Source organism: Xiphophorus hellerii, chromosome 5, assembly GCF_003331165.1.
Source record: "Xiphophorus hellerii strain 12219 chromosome 5, Xiphophorus_hellerii-4.1, whole genome shotgun sequence".
In the NCBI taxonomy this organism is placed as follows: Eukaryota; Metazoa; Chordata; class Actinopteri; order Cyprinodontiformes; family Poeciliidae; genus Xiphophorus; species Xiphophorus hellerii.
The window spans coordinates 13,611,332-13,633,026 of NC_045676.1; the positions used below are offsets into that span (position 1 = coordinate 13,611,332).

The 21,695-nt window shown below is 38.5% G+C and overlaps 3 protein-coding genes across 3 annotated transcripts; 1 reads left to right on the forward strand and 2 right to left on the reverse strand.

Annotated features, from left to right (window-relative positions):
- Positions 1 to 1,316: 1,316 nt before the first annotated feature.
- On the reverse strand, positions 1,317 to 4,758 carry rpl9 (ribosomal protein L9). The gene is made up of 7 exons (XM_032563605.1): positions 4,588 to 4,758; positions 4,389 to 4,504; positions 4,045 to 4,140; positions 3,785 to 3,917; positions 2,493 to 2,573; positions 2,107 to 2,236; positions 1,317 to 1,474 (listed from the first exon to the last, which is right to left on the reverse strand). The coding sequence occupies exons 1-6, from the start codon at positions 4,631 to 4,633 to the stop codon at positions 2,130 to 2,132; spliced, it is 579 nt and encodes a 192-aa protein (XP_032419496.1). The 5' UTR covers positions 4,634 to 4,758; the 3' UTR covers positions 1,317 to 1,474; positions 2,107 to 2,129.
- A 1,111-nt stretch (positions 4,759 to 5,869) lies between these two features.
- Positions 5,870 to 12,030, forward strand: lias (lipoic acid synthetase). Its single transcript, XM_032563603.1, has 11 exons — positions 5,870 to 6,004; positions 6,266 to 6,441; positions 6,978 to 7,071; positions 7,331 to 7,411; positions 7,822 to 7,978; positions 8,380 to 8,437; positions 8,562 to 8,690; positions 9,420 to 9,565; positions 9,642 to 9,712; positions 9,801 to 9,912; positions 11,134 to 12,030. The coding sequence occupies exons 1-11, from the start codon at positions 5,921 to 5,923 to the stop codon at positions 11,202 to 11,204; spliced, it is 1,179 nt and encodes a 392-aa protein (XP_032419494.1). The 5' UTR covers positions 5,870 to 5,920; the 3' UTR covers positions 11,205 to 12,030.
- ugdh (UDP-glucose 6-dehydrogenase) lies at positions 11,655 to 21,276 on the reverse strand. Its single transcript, XM_032563602.1, has 12 exons — positions 21,042 to 21,276; positions 18,651 to 18,812; positions 18,092 to 18,193; positions 17,813 to 18,013; positions 17,535 to 17,732; positions 16,388 to 16,535; positions 15,677 to 15,771; positions 15,463 to 15,593; positions 15,090 to 15,229; positions 13,285 to 13,376; positions 13,083 to 13,193; positions 11,655 to 12,289 (listed from the first exon to the last, which is right to left on the reverse strand). Exons 2-12 carry the CDS (start codon positions 18,810 to 18,812, stop codon positions 12,179 to 12,181), a joined length of 1,491 nt encoding a protein of 496 aa, XP_032419493.1. The 5' UTR covers positions 21,042 to 21,276; the 3' UTR covers positions 11,655 to 12,178.
- Positions 21,277 to 21,695: the final 419 nt, after the last annotated feature.

Below are 21,695 nucleotides of genomic sequence, written 5' to 3' on the forward strand. Positions count from 1 at the left end.
CAAACCGTGCAATCATGATAATAATAAAAAAAAAAAAACCCGCTGTGGTTTAAATGTAAATCACTGAAACTGATATGGCTGCTGCGGTTTGACAGATTTTTCACTCACAAGAAATACATTAAAATGACCACCGTATTGTAATGTGCATCAGATTCCCAGTTCAAAATTTCAACAGAAAGAAAGAAAAATGTGCCAGATGTGCCACACATCTTGGCAACAGACTGCCAAGATGTGTGGCAGTCTGTTGGTTTTGCTTCAGTTCCTTGCAGACCCTGAATCGTTTAGCTCCCCTCACCATCCACTCCAGGGCTCTTCTCCTGTCTGCCACATTGCAATACAAAAACGCATCAATTTCTCTTTCTAAAAAAAAATGTAATTTATTCATTCTTTGTACCTTAAGATTTTTAATATTCGTACTGATCAAAATTCTTCCATGTGTTCCTGACCGGTTCTTTATATGAAGAATCTTGAATAATTTGAGTTACATTTAATTTCCCTTTGACATCAATAAAATATTTTTTCTAATTGACCACGACAGCATATTATGCGGGGCTTAAAATGTGAGGAAGCTGATCGGTGTCAGTAAAACCATCAAAACAGATTGAAAGCAAAAATATTAGCCTACCCTCAAATATGTACTATATTAACATTTGAAATATTGGGCTACAAATAGATGCTGAACTACAGCTGTTGATTTACTAGATCAGCTCTTAGATTTAGACAATTTAAATTACCATTACTTGGTCCACTTAACAGCATTTTACCTTCATTGCACCTCTTGCAATAGTTGAGTCCAAATATTTATTTTTTTTTGCAGAAAGACTGGAAAGCTTCATTAGGCCACAAATACCAGATTAAAAAAAAAAATTTTCATTATGTTTTTCCTTTTATAAAATATGAAATATATAATTGTAAAAACACATCTGCAATTCATATTAGAGCCAACATGTATTACAAGAAAGGTATACAATTACTGGTATTTTGAGGTCAACTTTTCTGGGATATTCTGAACAGCATAGGAGTCACTATTTCTTCAAAAACATGTATAGCAACACCCCTAACTGTCAGCCAAACATGTACGATTCCTGAACAGCAGTCAGGAGCCGTACAAAACCATTGGAGGGTCACAAAAGGCCCGGGAACCACACTTTGAACACCTGGCAGTGGCACTGATCTGTTTGGATTTTCTGAATTCCTCTAATCTGGTCTTTCAAATCTTTTTGAGGAACTGTAAACATAAATATATCATTTCTTGACTCCGCACCCTTTTATTCATGTTTATCCTTATTGTAGCTGAATAAAAAACGGCAAACAAATATATAAAGATGTTTGCTTTATTGGTCATAACAGGAAAAGTGGACATTTTATTCAACATCTTGCTCCACCACGGTGGTTTTCTCGCTGACATAAATGCCGTCCAGGAACTTTCTGATGTCCTTCTTTCTGACGGTGGTGGCCTGCTGGATCAACGCCGCTGCAGAGAAACAGGAGAGCCGCAAATCAGAGCAGAAACTTACTTTAAAACATGATGGGGAAAATGCCAGTACATGCTTATTTCTCAGGGCCTGGTCTGAAGAATGAAAGCAAAGATTCAATCATGAAAAGGAAAAGTGACACACAAAGCGGGGAAGATTTAGAGGATTTAGAGTCAAGCATCCAATGATGCAAAGCATGCGCAGGTGGGTAATAAAAAACAAGGTGCAAATACAGGTAAACATCCCGTTAAACAGTTTGAAAAGAGAAAAGTGGCTTTAAAATTGAAAAATAAAGATAACTTTTAAGTGCCAAATTTATTCATTAAATGCTTTTTATGTGGCAGAAGAATTTTGTTAAAATTTTTACTTTATGAAAAAACTCAGCCCTAAGTTCACCTGGAGTTTTATGCTGAGTTTTGTCAACATGTCACATATCAGGAGAATGACTTCAAATAGACAACATAGCTGGATAGACTCCTGAATTCTATGATTACTGACGCTTTACAAGTTTAAGGTAGGAAGCATGCAACAGATAAATGTGCAACAGAAAGAAAAGTTTGAGGAAAACAAACAAGACGGGTAGAAAAAGCGAGACATTCCCATGCAGGGCAGACCGACGGCATCATCTAACCTCTACACCAGCAGATGTTTTCTCTACTGGTCTGCATCCACTACTGTTCCCTTCTCAGACACGTAAATGCCGTCCAAGAACTTTCTGATATCCTTGTTTTTGACTGTGGTGGCCTGCTGGATCAGAGCAGCTGGAACAGAGGAGGACGAGCATCACATCACAGCGCGATCACTTCTGCCCAAACATTTCTGATGCATTTTGAACATCTGCAAAAAGAAACTAAACCAACACTTTACACAAACAAGCTGAACTTCCATCGGACCGTTTGGTGCCAGGAGAGAGCGACCCGACACATTGCAACCATCAACAGAACTTCTTATTGCAGCTTATTTCATCTTGATGGACAGAACGGCTCTGAACAGTTTGATGACGTTAATGAGACACACCTGAGTTAGACACCAGCTCGATGTCGTTTCCCTCCAGGACCAGCTCGTCCTTCTGGGCTGCTGACAGCGCACAGTTAACTCCTGGAAGCAAACGGGAAGATCATTTTTAATATGTTACCATGAGGCCAGAATTTTTTTGTGTTTTTTTTACCGGATTGTAATCCAATAAAAATTCTAACGGCAGGTGAGAAAATCAGTACTGAAGAAATAATATTTTCCTCTCATCTCATATCAGTTTTGATCGAACAATTGGCTCTGTGGATATTATGGTCTAAAAACCAAATATAAAAATATTCATAACTTAATATTTATATACAGTCATTGTATCAGAATGAGGCTTTTAGACAACACATTTTAATGATGCCATAAAAAAATATCGCAATTTAGAGAGCGCTAAGATGTCAAAGACCTTGTTTGAGAGCTCATAATGTGTTGCTACATTAATACACTACTGTATTTTATAAAAATTATAAATGAAAGGCAACTGATTTATGAAAGTACAAGAGTTTTAGTGCTGCAAAGATTCAACAATTTGCTGATCTGAGATTAACATGGAAGTTCAAACAATCTTTAGCATTTTCTGCAAATAAAAGGGCAAATGTTTGGTTAATATTACCAAAGCATTTGGTAATACAGCGTTGGGCGATGCGGATTAAGAATACAATCTCAGTTTTTTATGCCAATTTCGATTTCCAATTTTAAATCAATATTTCCCACCCACATTTTTACTAAACAACAAAAAAAGACATAAAATATGTTTTACTTGGCATTTATTTCAATAACTCAAAACAAATAGAAGCTTTAAAATATGCTTGGTAGATTGTGGGTGAGCTAACATCACTATGGAAACCCAAGCAGCAGATTTGTGGGATAAAAAAAATAAAATAAAATCTGAATTTTCCAAAAATTAAAGCTCCAAAAACAGAAAACTTGATAAAAATCAGTCAATTTATTGCGCAGCTCTAGTTAAAATAACCATGTTTGAATTTTAAAGCTGTGTAGAAGAAAACTGAATAAGCAGTAGTACTTTTTTTCTCAAAACAAAAATAAAAGGGAGAAAAACAACCAAAACTGCCCAACGCTGTTTTGTTAGTCTACGTTTATTACCAGTCTATCTAACCCACTGAATGTGATCATTTTGCCTTTAAACATCCCTGCCTTACAAAAAATCTGGCCAACCACCATTCCCATCCTTTCCACTAAGTCAAACTGTGACTTTCCCAAGCTGCCAGGAAGTGAATTTCTCTGATTTTCACAAACTCCAGAGTCTCCACAGTGTGAAGCCGACTCACCAGTCCTCATCCTGACACGGCGGATGTACTTCTCTCCCAGAAAGTTCCTGATTTCCACCAGAGACCCACTCTCCTGAATGACCACGTTGATGGGGAAATGGGCGTACACGGAGCGCATTTTATACCGGAAACCCTGCAGCAGACAACAGGAGCAAAGTCAACGATCAAACAAACAGATTTACGTTGTTAATTTAGAACAAAGGCAGCCCAAGTGACAGAGATTCATTGGACTGCAGTGTTTCCCAGAAGGTGAACCTCACCAGAGTGACACCCTTGATCATGTTCTGGACGTGGCTGCAGATGGTGCGCACCGTGGCCAGCTCCTTCCTGTTTCCCCACCATTTCTCCACACGAAGCTAAACAACACAGCACAGGGATCCGTTTTATACAGCCTCACATGTTAAATCACAGTTAAAAATGCTCAAATGGTTGATAACTTGACAATAAGGGGGTACAACCAAACAAAAAAAAGTCAAACATTACTTTTTATCTTGTAATTGAAGCAGGGATGCATCCCAGGACTAGCTCCATTGCTAATGGTTAAACTTTCTTTGAATGTACTCATGCAACACTATTTCAGTAACAGATTGTCAATCATAGCTACCTTCTTCTGTTTCTTGCCCAGCAGGCTGAGCTCCAGGTTGATGTGGTTGAACTCCCTGGTGAGTTTACCACGGGGCCCTTTGACAATCACTGTTCGCCCCTTTAGCCTGACTTCCACTGGCAAACGAAACAAAAGTCAGTTTAAAAACATTACAACATATTTATTCATGTTCATCTGTGCAGCATCAGCAGCTTCTTACCGCTGTCAGGCAGGTCGACAGTCTGGCTGCTGAGAATGGTCTTCATTCTACACACGCACAAAACAAGCGTTATATTTCAATCTTGTTTCAGCACTTTAACTAAACACTCAACAAGTTAGGCAACCCTAAAGCACGTGATGTATGTAAATGTTCTGATAGATGCAATATTAGCATGTGTGATTTAAGCTTGAATCAAGCCAATCTGGATTTAGCCACACTGACTGAGCTAATGCTAACACAGAGCTACGCTGTTCCACATCCCATAGTTTTAATAAAAAAGACAAAATGTTCTACTCCAGAACAGTCACACAAACTACCAGGAGTTGTTCAAACCCCACTCCTGTAACTGAAACAGTTTAATCGGCCGTCGCCATTAACACAAACAGACCCGTCAGGCCGCAGACGGATAAACTGTGGACAAACTATTATCATTTCTCCAGCGAAACTAAAAACAGGACAAAAATATCGCTCATATTGTGAAATTTAACATCCTCGGTGTCTTGATGTGAAAAAAATAAATAGAAACGTGTGTTAATAGACTCAGATGGAGTTAGATGAAAACTCCGAAACAATTTCACAGCTATCCTCACCTCGCCGGTAGCAAAGGAAAGGAGGACGGAAGGGCGTCATGACGCAATTGTAGGAGCCCATCGGCAGACCTTATAATCAATTATCGAACTCTATCTGAAGACTCAAAATGTGACAGAAAAGTATATTTTGGGATGAAGTAGAAACAAATGAGTGTATTTTTAGGTATATACATTTGCGAGTGTCTTTTATGAAAATCTACTGGCTTTATTTACAAACTTTAAAATAATGAAAGCCCTATTTACCTAAATCTAGGTTAAACGAAAGTTAAATTTTCACAATAGCAGTGTTTTCTGTATGTGGATTACTTAGATTTAAAAAATTAGCAAAGAAAATTGAAACATTTTAAATCTGGAAAAATATTTTTTTTAAAAACGCTTAAAGTGAGCAAAATTATACACAATACTTGAGCTGTAAACTGGAAATGGGAATGCTTTCCACGAATAGCTAAAATCCAATTTGGTTAATGTTTTTAGTTGAGTCGAAGTTAAATAATTAAGATACAACTCAGATGTACTAAAACTAAATACGTACTGGTATAGCTAGCAAAATTACTTAAATTAACAAAAGAAAAAAAATCATTATTAAAATGCATAATCTTTTATAATTTATGGTACTGTTTTTATGAAAAACTTTGAAACCAGAGATATGTCATATTTCCCAGTCAGTTTTCGTTTCATGAATGCAGCATTAGACAGAAGCAGCTGCTTGTCGAGGTTAGATCGTTTCTAGGGATTTTGCTGTCATGGCGTTGTTAAAACAGAGTTGCTGTGTGACGGGTCGCTTTTCCACAAACCACTTAAGGTTAAGTCCCAGATCGATCTTACATGTGAGTGTCTGAGGAAACCCGAATATGTGAAAATTATTTAAACTGCTTTCTGTCCGCTAAGCTAACATTCAGAATCGGGGTCAGTGGGTCTGGAGCTAACATTAGCTAGCAGTCTTTATTTTGTAACTCCGCTGCTCTGCTGTGCTGCTGACAGCTTATTTATCAAAACAGACTCTTGTCTGTGGATCCTTAAACTTCTTATCTGGAGAATAATTGATGTTTGACTAATTGAGAGCTGACCGGAGTGACTTCTGGTTACAGGTGTACACAAGCTGTCTGAACACTTCACCCAAGTCCTCTGCAGACAGAGAGGACAGGAAGAAGGAGCTTCAGAGCCAGGACGGCCCCGGGCTGCAGGACTTTATATCTGGGGAACTCTCTGAGAAAAGCAAGTGGGCAGAGTACAGAGGCAACCTGAAGAGACAGAAGGGGGAGAGGTACAGTGTTTCAACCTTGAACTTTTTCCACATTCGGTGGTGTTACAACAACGTGCTGGTATTTTATTGAGATTTTATGCGATAGACAAAAGCAACTGGCTCATTAATGAAAAGCAGAAGGAAAATTACTTACTGTTTTTCAATCAAAGACTTGTAAATGCAGTTGTTTGAACTGGATTTTATTGAAACAGATCAGAGCAGAGGAGGTGGATATGAATATATATCACAATCTTCAGATTCCTAACACTTTAAAAGTATTTAAAGCATGTATCCTTTTTAAGTTATTTTTTCTTGTCACAAAATCTCTTTAGTTAAAGTTTGTTGCAGGTGCAACGTGGCAAAATGTGGAAAGATGGTGAATACTTTTGTAATTTACAGAGAAAGTATGTTCATCATACTTCATCAACATAGGACTTTAAAGGAGACAGTTTAATTGCTTAAATAGATATGCATGAAATTGATCATTTTAACAAATTAAAGCTTATCAGACACATGTAAGTGAAACGATCTGTATGTCTGTTGTCTGCTGTTGTTAGGCTGAGGCTTCCTCCATGGCTGAAGACAGAGATCCCTATTGGAAAGAACTACAACAGGCTGAAGAACACACTGAGAGACCTCAACCTGCACACGGTCAGCAGCAGACTACCCACATGCTTCAACTTTAGAATAAAACCAAAGCATGAAACGTAGCAGGGAAACTTGTTGAAAATGTCTGCACAAGGGTGCATCTGATTAACGTCACAGTTAAAATTCTGCCAAGCTAGGAAACTGTGTGCAATATTTTTATTCAACCTTTTACTGAAACTATTAGATTTACACAGCAAAGACAGGCTTAAATAATCCTGTTTGCGTTCTTCTTTTGTAACAGTGTCTCTGTGTGTTTTCTCAGGTGTGTGAGGAGGCCAGGTGTCCAAACATTGGAGAATGTTGGGGTGGAGGAGAATATGCCACCGCTACCGCCACCATCATGGTGAGCCTCCGCCGTCATGTTGAAATGAAGGATGTTAACTTTTCTTTTTAATGTCTGAAGATGCTTCTTATCATGAATGTATTAGATCATACATTAAGGTACCTCTCAGATACTTTAAAATGCAGCAGGCTGCTCTTTTATTGACTTTAGCAGCTCCTGCCACAGAGTGTTTGATCATAAATGACCTTTATAGTAATTTATGAGCTCAATAAAGTTTCCCCCACAACGACTTTCTCCATATATTAGTCATTTGAAGCTCAGAACTCTTCAGCAATTAAAGACAGCTGAGTTCAGCTAAGTTAACTTTTCTTACATTGATGGAGAATCTGTTATCGATGCTACAATTCAGGTGTCTATTTTTTTTTCCACTGACGCATAGATTACTTTTCTTTCTGTCTTTCTGCTGGTAGCTAATGGGAGACACATGCACCCGAGGGTGCAGGTTCTGCTCGGTGAAGACGGCCCGTCAGCCGCCTCCTCTGGACCCAGACGAGCCTTACAACACAGCCAAGGCCATCGCAGCCTGGGGGCTGGACTATGTGGTTCTGACATCTGTTGACAGAGATGGTAAAGTTTCTTCCCCCAGTGTGTCTGCGCCACACCTGGTGCTGAACCGTTACTGGTCATCACACCTATTAACTCCTTACGTTTTCTGACTTAAACGTCCACTGTTATCAATTCTTTTAAGCCCATTTGTAGAGTATATTTGGAAAAGGTTTCTAGAAAGTTATAGCAGAATTTTCTGCAGTAATTGGGCTTTGAGTACAGAACCTGAAAAAAAAGCACAGATTGATGGATGAACAGAATTTTAGAATTTAATTAGTAATATTTTTTCCCTATACTTCTACAGACCATAAAATACATAAATCTTATCCACAATACAATTTAAATGTCTACAAATTTGCTAAACATACTTACAATATGCTTTTGAATGATCAATCAGTTTTATTTCTGCTGTTTATTTGCAGATATCGCTGATGGAGGAGCAGAACACTTTGCTAAAACAGTTACTAGCCTGAAGGGGAGGTAGATTATTATTATTATTATTTTTAGATTTGTATCAGATGGATCTGCCATTAGATCTTTTTAAATGCATTTCATTTCATGAGAGCAAAGTTGACTAGCAAGCGCTTTTGTCTTTTTCATGCAGAAACCCTCACATCCTGGTCGAATGCCTGACCCCTGATTTCCGTGGCGACCTGTCAGCGGTAGAGAAGATTGCCCTGTCAGGGCTAGACGTTTACGCTCACAATGTGGAGACGGTGCGAGAGCTGCAACGGTATGCACACTGTACACCTCTGTAATTTACTATTTCATAATATTAATAAACTTGTGGGTACTATCACAAAAAGAAATAGTTGATTAGAGGATAATCAAACAGTTTGTTGAGATTTAATATGAGCTACATGAATTTATATATTTTTTTATATCTATCTGAAACACCAACATTATAATAAATCACTCTGCCTGTTAGGCAAATTTGATGTCAAAACATCAAATTTTGCCGGATGATAAATTGGCCCTCTAATTATTGCGATAACTGGTAATATTGTTTTGAGACCATTTTCAAGTAATATTGATAAATGGCATAATAATTCAATTTCACTCTCTCAAAGACCAATTAAGTTTAATTTTGTATAGAACACCTAACACTGGAACTGGAAGATATTTTAAATATCCTAAATAAAACACAACAACCAAAAACAATAAATAAAACAAAAATAAAAACCAAAGACGTAAATAAAACAGACTATAATGTCTCTGTAAACAAAATCGCTCTTCAAAAAATTTTTACCATCAGAATGTAAATGATCAAGCTCATTTTATGCAATATGACAGCCTTACTGTCCTTTTGTATGAGTCGATAATATGATTACAATGAAATGGAAGACAACAGAAACATCTTGACTGTGTTAAATTCAGATCTCTGCTAGCTAACACAGCCTGACCACCAGGTGGCGCCAGATTCATTCCTCAGCCTGAAACATTTCTCCACCACCCGCTCCAGGTATGTTCGGGACCCCAGAGCGAACTTCGACCAATCCCTGACTGTCCTGAAACACGCCAAGCAGGTCAAACCCGGCGTCCTCACTAAGACCTCCATCATGCTGGGACTGGGCGAGAGCGACCAGCAGATAGTCAACACTCTGACCGGTCTGTGGCAGCTGCAGATAAACACACACAGGTCTGTGTAAGCGCTTGTCTGACTGTTGCTGTGGTGACGTTGCAGAGCTGAGAGAGGCAGGAGTGGACTGTCTAACCCTCGGTCAGTACATGCAGCCCACAAAGCGCCACCTAAAGGTGAGTCCTCCGCACTGCAGAAGCAGTCAGGTCAGATTTGTTGTTTGCAGATGGATGCATAATTATGAGGACGTGTGATCGGGTTTAGGTGGAGGAATACATCCCCCCTGAAAAGTTTGCTTACTGGGAGAAAGTCGGGAACGAGATGGGATTTGTGTACACAGCCAGCGGGCCACTGGTTCGATCCTCCTACAAAGCAGGTGAGCTGAATTATTAATGCTGCAAAAATATGAAGGAAAATGAACTTAAGTGCACAATTGTTCAGATTAGATTTCATTGAGAATAAAATTGTAAGCGGTAGATCTCTCTGCATGGTTCTGCCTGCTTGTAACATCATTTAGAAAAACAAGTGAGGTCTGTTTTTTTGTGCATGTTTTCCTTTTGTGTGCTGTAATTTGAGATTTAATTGTCTGGAGGTTCAGTTTCGCTGAGATCTTAGATCAAACCAGCTTGTTTTTCGTTCCCAGAGAGCAGCAATATGAGCAGCATTCAGGGTATCTTCAGATGACCTGGAGTTAGGTCCAGTTGTGCAACAAAACAGCTCATCAACAGTTGTTTTTACAACTAATAATACGATATACTATGCGTTGTAAAATGTTTGCACCACTTGGACTTTTTTAGTTTGCCTCACTATAGTACCAAACTTTAAAGTAGCATTCTGTATTGAGATTTTATTTGGAAAAACACAAAGTAGTGCATAATTTCAAAGTGCAAGGAAAAGAACATTTAGAAAATGTTGGCCATCATTTATATTTAGCTTCTTTTACTCTGACACATCTAAATTATATTCAGCGGTAGAAAAACGAACACTGCACACCTACCTTCTGCTTCACTGCTATAAAACTAAAGTTTGTCTAGAGCTTCAAAATATCTTATAAACATGGACTGAAATACTTTTATTTTGAAAAGACAAAATTTAATTAAAAATGAATTTCTATTATCAGATTTTAGAACAAAATAAATCAAATGTTTACAGAGGGAATAAGTATTTTGTAGAGCATTGTAAGTCCCTTCCGTAAATATGAAAAATAAAACATATAGATAGAAAACTAAAAATTATTACAGTAAATTGTATTTTAAAAGCTTTGTTGTATTGGTGTGTTCCTAAAGTAGATATTTTCTCCCCTTTATTGCATAAAACTCCTACAGAAAAACTGCAAAAACCACCACTTCTTATTCCCTTTATAATTACAAAATACTTCTTACAGTGTGTAGTTTTATAAGAACCACATGTGGCTCTGGAGCTGCAGGTTACAGACCCCTGCCTTAGAGTAAAGATTAAGAACCGAGTTAATCGGTTCTTAATTGGCTAACCTTTAGTCATTTGCAGCTCAGAGGAAGTTTGGGGGAAATAAGCCTCCATATCTGAACAGTTCCAAGTAATAAAGCAGAAAATTAAAAACTATTTTTGCTCCTAACAGGTGAATTCTTCTTGAAGAATCTGCTGAAGAAGAGAAAAGCAGAAATCACAACAGAACAAGAAGCTTCTTGAAGCAGCTCATGTTTTTTTTTTCTTCTCCTAATCGCACTAGCAGTCTGTAACGCATCACAATGATCCATTGTTTTCAGCATTAAATTCACTCATTAGAACCAAGAAAAACAGAGACCAGGAAGCGTTCTACTTTAGCTGACTTGTGAACTAATACTAGTTTTTCCGTCTCCACCTGTAGCTGCCCTGAAGCACTGCCTTTTGTTAAAACGATCAGAGAACCAGATGAGACTCGTGGCCAGCTGGGAGCAGAAGCTGCACTTTTCAATCACCTTCTCTGGCCTCCATAAACAGCATAGGGAGCGAAAGCTCTAACAGGAAGTCCTGTTTTCTGCTTTCTTTAAAACACTGAAATCAAGTAGTGTGTGAAACAAACATCTTTTCTAAAATGTTCTGTCTGTATGTCTACTTGATACATTAGTATCAGAGGGAGCTCAGAAATGAGATTTAAGCTTAAAAAGACAGATTTATTGGAGAAAAGTATATTTGTATCTAAAGATTTAGATTACAAGTGTTCAGTACAAATTATAGACTCACATTTTATTGCATTGGCCCTTCAGGTGAACATCCTGACACGGAAGATTAACATACAGCAACATGATTTATAAAAATTGTTTTTTTTGGGGGTTTTTTTATTATATAAAACTTTGCATTTAAGGACAGTACTTCATTATATAGTAAATTATATAAGAAATGACTTGTGTTTATAGTGTTTATATAAAAAAAACAGGTCATCTGATGTGTGTCTGTGTGAAATACTGTTCTGAATGTGATGTAAAGTTATTGGTGCACATAGAATGATTTCATATAAAAAATATTTGATCTGTAATCACTTTCAGTCGTCCGTCCAGGTAGCAGAGAAGCTGCAGGCCTGCTGTGTGGCCAGCAGGTGGCAGGACGCTACTCAGGCCCCTCTGCTGTTGAAATGAAAAGGAAGCAGGAGGAAAGTTGCCTGCTGCTGGGGGGAGAATTCAGCTTTAGGCTTTTGCCTTCTTGGTTGGAGGCTCAGTAGAAGCGGTGCGAGACCCAACAACTGCAGGGGTATAAGGGATTCGAGCAGAAGTCACTTTCTTTCCAATGGTCTCGATCTGCAACCAGAGAGGTGAAGTTAGCCGTTTGTCTGCAGAACTGTTGCACCTTAAAGTTTCACCTAATCGCACTAACAGTCTGTAACGCATCACAATGATCCATTGTTTTCAGCAGGAAATTCACTCATTAGAACCAAGAAAAACAGAGGCCAGGAGGCAGAAAACGATACAAGGTTTTTAGTTTGTTTATAAGTAAAAATTTTAGGGTATGTCTCCAATATTGTGATAGACACATAATCAATATCAATACAAAATACGTCTGATAGAATATTCAATCATTTCAACCAACTCCGATCCAGAACCACACAGCATTCTGGGGGATGTAGGCAGAGGAAAGACTGTAGCTGCTCAACCTCTCACAGCCAGCTAAGCAAGGTGGGTGGGATCAACTCACTCATGCTTTGGTTACCTAGCAACAGCCTGTTGGGTAACTTGCAGCAGCAGTTTTATGTAACTGCTTAAAAATAAAAAAGATTTGCGCAAAAAGGAAAAATAAGTACATCAACTCAAATGAGACTGGATTAAAACGGGAAAGGTCGCATCACAAGTTCGGCAGTATTTCAGATATTTAAAACAAAAACTAATCAACAATTATCGACATAGCCGTATCGCCCAGTCCAAGACTGAAAACTGCAAAAACCACATACTTACGACTTTTATTTAAAAAAATAAGGAATAAAACCACCGATCAGTTTTCAATCTACTTCAAAAACAACATTCAACATTTTTAAGGTTTGCCAAGTAGAGTCCAATGAAAATAACGTGACAAAATACGTAGAGTATGTCCGCTCACCTGAAAGCCGATGCTCTGCAGCTCGGCGTGGAGGTGGTCAAGGACTCTGCGACCGTCGAATATGAACGCCGGCTTCAGCATTTTCTTGTAAATCTTCTCGTAATCCAGTTCCTGTAGAGGCGTCAAAAAGACATCATGAAATCCCAAGTGCACGGTTGCCAAGGAAGAAGAGATGTGTAAGAAGAGTAATTATGATCGTGACCCTAAACATGTCCCACTCCGTGCAGATGACCAACGCATGAGCGCTCTGGCAGGCCTCATAAGGATCTGACGTTACAGTCACCAGCTCAGACACTGAGAAAAGAAACGAAAAGAGAGGAATTTATCATGTTTCACTACCACAAAACTAAATTACAACTTCAGAAAACAGAATTATTATTAATTCATTATTAAACAGTAGAGCCACTATGTTTCAGTTTTCACTGTAAATATCTTAAACAACATGATTCATCATTACATCACACAGGGTTCATACACTTTTCCCACAATAAAATTCAAGCACTTTTTGATTTCAAAGTTAAGTTTTCAAACTTTTCCAAGCACCAAACTTTCACAATAAAAGCAAATTTTTTTATTGTTGTTAATTTATTGTGATAATATTCTACATAGTAGCGACCAAGTAGACTAAAATAACAAAATTTTCTCACACACTCTAAAAACCTGATTGGTCAGAGAACAAAACAAACTCAATTAAAAACATCCCCGAGTTTCAATAACTAACATTTAAAATCAAAACTACTTTTATTTCAATCAAACAGATTGATAACTCATTAGGAATAATAAATATTCATTACATTAAACAAATTGTCTTAAGGCAAATGACCTACTTGCTTAAAGGCAATATAAATAATCACTTTCTATAAGGAGTTTTTTTCTCCTAAAAGTTTATTACAACTTTGTTACAAAACACCAGTTATACTATCAAACACTTTCAAGGACTTTATGCAGAAATTAAGCACTTTCCAAACCTTGAAAGCACCTTTTTGAAATTCAAGCATTTTCAAAGATTTCAAGCACCCATATGAACTGTTGGATAAATTGTATTTTTAGTAATTATCAAATATTCGTTGTATTATGTAGTCTTGTAGTTACATTTAGATATTGTTTGCTTATATGCTTTTACTCTTTATTCTTAGTATAAGTAATGCTTCTGTGTGTTAAATAATTCTGATTCTTTCCTAAGGCTTCCTTGAGAGAGAGAGGTGATAGGTATTCTCAGCATGACTCCCTGGGAAATGGAGGTGTTAATTGCTCCCAGCAGAGTTTTACATGCCTGACAATAAACTCTGCTCTGTGCTTCTTTGTGATACAAAGCCGTTGCTTTGAAGCTATGCAACGTGTCTTAGTCAACGCCGTGCCTGGAGAAAGAAAGATTTAGAGTATAGATAACATGTGTCTAGAAGTGAATGTTATTTAGCGCTGCAACCATGTGATGAATGCTTTGACTCCACCCTTTTAGGGTTGCAGCGCCCCGTGTGGCAGGGTTCCTAAAATCAATAAAATAGGGGAGCGGGAGATGTGTTTCCAGAGCGGTCGGAGGTTTGTAACTGTAAACACATCTCTGTCTGCTCTCCTCGCGAGAAACAAAGAATCTAACTCTCTTGTCTTTCCTGTATTTGTTTAAATTGTCTCTAATAGGTATTTAGACCTGACATGAACCCTGAACACATAAAGAAAAGTTTAAAACTACAATTAATTTGAGATGTTTTATAAAGCTTTCAATGGGAAGCAGAAACAACAAAATTAACCTGAAAGGTGATTCTAGAAAAGTTATTCATATTCATTCAACCCGTGTGTCAATTTAAAATGCCTTTCCCAAACACTGATCATGATTTCAAATTCACTAAACAAAGCTAAAGCTCTAAGTATCTCAAAGCACGAGTTCTCAACAAGGCTACTCGAGTTGAGTGTTTATTAATCGTTAACAGTAAATCACACAGCGCTGCAGGTCCAACAAAGCAATGAACTCTCTCGCTCTCTCTCTCTCTCGCTCGCTCGCTCACTCACCTCTTTCTGGGTTGTCCTCTGAGATGCTGGGCTGGGACAGGTCATAAATGATTTGCTGTTCAAGAACCTTGGGGTCATAGATAAACAGTTTGGCCCCCTCATCCATCAGATACTTTGATATGTAGATGCTGGATGACTCTCTGGAGTTGTAATACACACACAAACACATACACATCAACAGTGGTTAGGGGTGAAGTTCACTGCAGTGAGCTTTGGCAAGCTTCCAAGTGGTGGAAAAGTATCAGCACTGACTGGCCATGCTAATAGCAATGAATGAAAGCTTTAGCCTTTCTCTGCTGTGCCTGGGACAAGTTCACACTTGCAAAACAAGTCAAACCAGTTGATAAACTCAAGAAAACGAGAAGAGACTGACCTGGTGTCACCTGTGTCTTTTTTGAAAGAGAACCCCAGCAGAGCGATCTTTTTGCCGGTGACGGTGTTGAAGAGGCAGTCGATGATCCGACAAGCAAATCGTCGTCTTTGGTACTCATTCATGTCTATCACCTGAGAGGAATCGTGATCAGAATAATAAAGACGAAACAAATCCAGAGAACTAGACCCTTCGTTTATAGAGGTGCAGTTCCCACCTGCTGCCAGTAGGACGCCACCTCCGGCAGATTGAGGGCCTCGCACAAATACACCAGGTTGAGCACATCTTTCTGGAAGCAGCTCCCACCGAAACCTGAACAGGGCATCAACGAATGCTTGTGGATTAAAAATAAACACCACCTTCTAAAGCTGCACCATTTATTGTTTGGGATAATCCTCCAGCACGTTTTGTTCCAAGCATGTTGTGAAGGGATTTTCAGAAATATTCCAGAGCATTCCCTCCATAAGGAAAGTTGAGCTCTGTTGACCTGCACTGTAAAAGGACACGATCTTACCAAGTATTTTTAGTCTAATTTCTGATGCAAATGTCTCAGTACACTTGAATTAACAAAACTATCTTACAAGTAACATTTTTAAGTTCATAATTATTTAATATTGATGAAAAATTGCTAGTTCCATTTGGAGATTGTTTCACTTATATCTTTGGAAAAATCTCTTATAAGTGAAATAATTTGCAATGGGAACTAGTTAAAACAAGCTCCTATATCTCTCTGAAAATCTACATGCAAGTTAGTTTTGTTTTATTTCAAGTGTACAAAGATATTTGCACCAGAAACTACACTAAAAATACTTGAGAAGATTTTGTGTTTCTGCAGTCTGAACATTGCCTTCCTGTTACTCAACCTCAGGATTGTCCTGCTTCACAGACACACACATTGCATCTTAAAAGGTTTTGCTGTGATTCTTACCAACGCTGGCTTTGAGGAACTTGCTGCCAATCCTCTGGTCCATTCCGATGGCCTTGGCCACTTCCTCCACGTCGGCTCCTGTGGCCTCACACAGAGCACTGATGCTGTTGATGCTGCTGATTCTCTGGGCCAGGAAAGCATTGGCTGCCTGCAAATCCACAACACAACCAGATGTTTCTTTCAACATTCAGCCAAAAAATAAAAACAAAAATAGAATATTTTTATTCCTTGTCATCGCAAAAAAAAAAAAGAAGTAAGAATTGCAACTTTGGACATCCTTTATTTTTCATTTATCAAAATTATTTGACTTTTGATAGAGCATCGCAGTACATCAAAATTATGGTATGGTAATATCAATGTGTGCAAGGTCACAATTGCAACGGAGTATTTTCAATATTTGAAGAGCCATGGATTCACGTTCTGCATGCCGATAAAATGTTGGACGTCATGAATGAATTTTCACTGATGCGGATCTTAGACTCAGAGATGCTGAAGTGTGAGGGAAAAGCAAGTTTATTGCAACTCATTTTAATCTCGCAATATTCAACGATAATGTCGCAATTCAGTATTTTCCTGACAGACTTAAGTAATTGAGGGTTTCTTGAGCTTCACATAATCAAATGAGAATTTTTTCACCTCTGACATCGAAATGTTGATTTTGGCTAAAAACAGAATTTGAAAACATTTTGGTGTCCAAGTTACTGTGAAAATGTTTTTTTTGTTTATTGGAGTCAAATATGAAGGACTGTGAAATAAATACGACCAAATTCATGAAAACAAATTTTTTTTGGCTTAGACTGAAGGTTTAATAAAATAACATTTAAGAAATTACTGGAGCTTTTCTGATTACTAAAAGTCATTAAGGTACTGTAAATCATAAGTAGAAAGTATTTTTCGTTACACTACAAATAGGTTTGAATTTGTAACACATTTGTACTAAAATCTGATTTAGGACTGGAATTGGTTTGATTGAACTGGATTGATTTGAACTGAATTAGACCAGATTCTGTTGTAAAGTGCATTGAGATAACATTTGTGGTAATTTAGCGCTATAAAGTAAACATGAACTGCATTGAACACAATTTCTGAGTAAATGGTTTTGGGATAAACCACCAGTATCCATGTGTTCTCTATATGGTCCACTCACCAGTTTGGAGAGCTCAGACGACCAGGTGTTCGTAGTGATGATTCTGGATTTGGGCACCCAGTGTTCATACACAGCACAAAGCGCTTTGATCGCCCTCTGACCCTCCGGCGTCTCGTCCCCACCAATCAGGACGCGGTCGGGCTCCTTGAGATCCCGCACCGCCGTTCCCTCTGCGAGGAACTCCGGGTTGGACAGCACCTAAAACGACGTGCTCACACTCAGAAGCAAGACACAAGAAGAAACCCGGACACCACAGAGTTGTATGTGAAAGTACACACCTGCAGGTTCAGGCTGGGTTTGGTGTTGGCGTCAAATATCCGCCTGATGCTCTCGGCGGCTCGCACGGGGACGGTGCTCTTCTCCGTGACGATCTTGTAGCCATCGGAGACCTCTACGATCTGCCGAGCGCACGACTCGATGAACTTCAGGTCGGCGGCGCGACCCTTCCCCATTCCATAGGTTTTGGTTGGGGTGTTGACCTGCCGAGACGATGCAGTTATGATGCGAGCTGATTAAACAGAAGGAAATCTTACGTGCGCTCAGACTGCGTGACTCACGGAGATAAAAACGAGGTCGGCGTCCTTGATGGCTGAGGAAATGTCTGTGGAGAAGAACAAGTTTTTCCCTCTGCATGATTCAACCACTTCTTTCAGTCCCGGCTGAAATGAGAGGAAGTGGAGGGTTCAGTTAGTGCAAGTGCAAGGAGGGGAAAGTGTTTCACAAAACACACGAGCAGCTCATGCTGATCACCACTAGTCATGATGATGTAATAGTGTGTGGCCAGGGTTGACGCAGGAAAATTGCGAAACAGCCTGGAACTAATTAACGGCTCACAAAGAAACGGAGCCACGGTCTTACTGAGACACGGACTGCAGCAACAACCAAATCTTACCGAGTCAACACTCTTCAGAGACAAGGTGTGGCTTCAAATAATAATAATAAAAAAAGTGAGGCTGAACTTTCATGTCAACCCTGTATCAGCCACACCTTATTGCAAAGCATGTCAAAGGTGAAAAAGTGTTAATAAGCTGTGAGCTGCTGCTTTCTGTCCAAGTTCAACCATAAAACTCAATTAATCCTCGTCTCTGTGCTCTGAAACCGCTGATATCTTCCTACCTCGTAAATGGGCAGAGTGTCTGAGTTCCAGGCTTTAATGCGCGTCTCGTTGACGTCCACGACGGTCACCGTGATCTCCGGGCACATCTGAGCGATTACGCTGCATGTTGGGCCACCTACGTACCCGGCTCCGATGCAACAGATCCGCTTGATCTCAAACATCTGTTAAAGACACACCCACAAAGGAACCATATGGAAAGTGCATGAGAATTATATACTTTCCTCTGCGAACTCACAGCATAATAAATCAGGGCTGTATGTCTTGGCTGCGACTATTTCAAGAAATGTTTTGTTCTGCAGGAAAGAAGAACAACCGATGTGATTACAGACACCAGCAGAGTGATGTTAACATCAAAGAGATTTCTGACAAGCTGGAACCAGATACCATTTTAAATGTGGGATTAAACACTTTTGTAAGTGCGGCAAGCTCTCACTAGTCTAGCCCCTTAAAGCTCTTTCATACGCAACACGTTTCTTCCAAAAAAAGAGAGGTCTTGAATCCGACGGTCATCTTTAAGTCTTTACTGAATTTAAAAGAAAAAAAAATAACAAACAGATTCAAAACAAATAGAAAGTGACGGTCAAAAGACTGTGTTACTCTCAAGGTGCCAGACTTCTACAAAGAGCAAGTACTTTCGTCTTTCATAAACTAATTAGTCACTAACCAATCAAAAGGCACCATGTCATAAGCTCAAACACAATACAATTACAGACGCTTATCTTTTTCAAATAACAGAGTAAATACTTAACTCACATAAACACAAAATAACATTTTGTATTAAGCTCCAAAAATGTGTATATGGCTCCTACAACTTTTATACAATGAAGCAGAATACAGTAAATCAGTATCAAATGCAGCAAACTGTGATAATAATAACTGAGATCCACCAATCAATTGGTCGAAGATTGAAATAGAACAATCTACCCTCCATTATTATTAGTAATAAATAAAAAACAGAGGTTAGACTCATAACTGCCAACAAATGGGTTTTTTATTTTATTTTCTGTTAAATTAGAAACCATAACATCTATCAAAGAAGCTGCTGAATATGTTTTGTCTTTAATGTGATACAGTCCTACAACATAAAACAAATTTCCATACCTTTCATTAAATGAATCAAAACTGAGAACTTCCACCATTTTAAGAAATAAAACACATATGGATTGGAGCATCTTTAATTAATAAAGTTTCATATATTTCAAAGCCAATGTGGGTAAATTCTCATTGTAGATCTTACGTTTGTTGGGAAATGTTTCATGTTTTGAGGTATCTTTATAAATTTAATTAGTAATGATAAAATCTAGAGAGATGCCAATTTTCTCTTCATGTTTTCTGGTGATAACCAGATTAAACACTGAAAAATATGAATTTTTTTGGTCTTCATAGTTGCTAAATGTATATGTATTAATTAGTTTTATTTTGTAACCAGGTTGCTGTGTAATGCAGCAACCTGCAATACACAGGTTGCTGAGTATTGCAGGCCTTCTGCCCAGGTCCCTCTTGAAAATGAGATCTAGATCTCAACGGGGTTTACCTGGTTAAATAAAGGAAATAATTTTTAAAAAACTAAAATAGCACATTTTAATAAATAAATGCATCAACGAAAAAGCATGTAGCGTAATGTACATGTTGAGTTTACTAGAAAAAACAAAACTTGAAAAAAGCTAACATGCTGTGACTCATTCATTTGTAAAAACTTAGAATTGCATTTTCTTTTAAACTTAAAATGATCTGTTAAATATCTTGAATTCCATGTAATCTTTTTGGTGTACATTGTAGAAAAGGTGGAATTGGTAAAACAGTCAGGATAACCCTGATTGGTGCATCTCTAGTAGTCATAACAGTGTAAGTAAATTTCAGAGTGGATAGTTTCTAATTTTCCTGCAAATGGTGGATGTTGTAAATATGAGCAACCTATTTTTCTGAATCAATTTAAAATAATTTGTTCCAGCTATGTGCCACGTAAAACTGCTTTTTTAAATACACAGAAACAACTGAAAACTAAAGATGAAGTACAAATAAACAGTCCGGGTTTGTTAATGGATCCTGCTTTAAAACCCCTTGAAAAAGAAGTTGTTAAGCAGCCCTGCAGTGAGTTACCAGCCGGACCATCACAGCCTGGAGGGAAATAAAGACGCTTTTATCATCGCAGCGAAGCCACGTCTGCCACTGAGGAGAAAAAGAGACTCCTTCATCAGACACACCTTAGAGATTTATTTCGACATCTGCCTTTCTGTGAAAGCTCACAGTCCGCAGAGGACAGTCGCACATTACAGGAATAAACTAGTTCACTTCTTCTTCTCAGGATGTGCGATTTAAACCCCCCAGCAGCCTTGAATGAATGACCCAATAGTACTAGCTATAGCGGGACCCAGCTAACAGATCCTCACCTCTGCCAGCTCGGTAATCTGTTAACTTCAGCACTGCGGAGGTTCAGCTCGGTTCTCTGGTAGACGAGTCTCCGGGTCCAAACAGCTGCGAGTTCCGGTTCTCCGGTTCTGTTTGATTCGACAACGGTTCGTAAACCTGGACTGAAGCAGCGGGATGCAGGCGATATCAGTGGAGCGGAGTTCCTGTGGTAACTTCCTGAGCTGCAGCCTGAAGTTTAACTGAGCGGAAGGAGGTTCCTCGGCTCCCTCACTCACCACACCTACGCTCCTGGAAAAGCCTTCCGGAGGGGGATTTTCAAAGTAAAAGCACACATTTTTCACATAAAAAAAAATTGTATTTATTGAACATTTTCCAAATGATAACAGTCCGGTAGAGTGCATACAAATTATTTCACAATTATATTTAAGGAGGCTCATTTCTCACCTATTTGGTTATAACAGCCTTATGGACACATCTTGTTTTTCTTAGTAGTCTAGGGGATGGACATTTATCGTATCATATCCTTTATCATTTATGGTGATAAATTTATTTTAAGAATTTATCATTGTCACTATAAATTCCAATTAATGATGTTTGAAATCCCCCGAAACTGTCTGTATTTTCATTTTTACTATTGTCTCCGCTGTTTGTTCAATGCAAGTATTAATGAATAT

Coding starts and splice junctions, on each gene's coding strand:
- rpl9 (XM_032563605.1), bottom strand. CDS start 4,633: ATGAAGACCATTCTCAGCAGCCAGACTGTCGACCTGCCTGACAGCG. Junction 4,505..4,587: donor TGTCGACCTGCCTGACAGCG/GTAAGAAGCTGC, acceptor TTCGTTTGCCAG/TGGAAGTCAGGCTAAAGGGG. Junction 2,237..2,492: donor CGAGCTGGTGTCTAACTCAG/GTGTGTCTCATT, acceptor CCTCTGTTCCAG/CTGCTCTGATCCAGCAGGCC.
- lias (XM_032563603.1), top strand. CDS start 5,921: ATGGCGTTGTTAAAACAGAGTTGCTGTGTGACGGGTCGCTTTTCCACA. Junction 8,691..9,419: donor ACGGTGCGAGAGCTGCAACG/GTATGCACACTG, acceptor CACCCGCTCCAG/GTATGTTCGGGACCCCAGAG. Junction 9,913..11,133: donor TCGATCCTCCTACAAAGCAG/GTGAGCTGAATT, acceptor TGCTCCTAACAG/GTGAATTCTTCTTGAAGAAT.
- ugdh (XM_032563602.1), bottom strand. CDS start 18,812: ATGTTTGAGATCAAGCGGATCTGTTGCATCGGAGCCGGGTACGTAGGT. Junction 18,014..18,091: donor CCGACCTCGTTTTTATCTCC/GTGAGTCACGCA, acceptor TCGTCTCGGCAG/GTCAACACCCCAACCAAAAC. Junction 15,594..15,676: donor TGGCGTCCTACTGGCAGCAG/GTGGGAACTGCA, acceptor GATTCCTCTCAG/GTGATAGACATGAATGAGTA.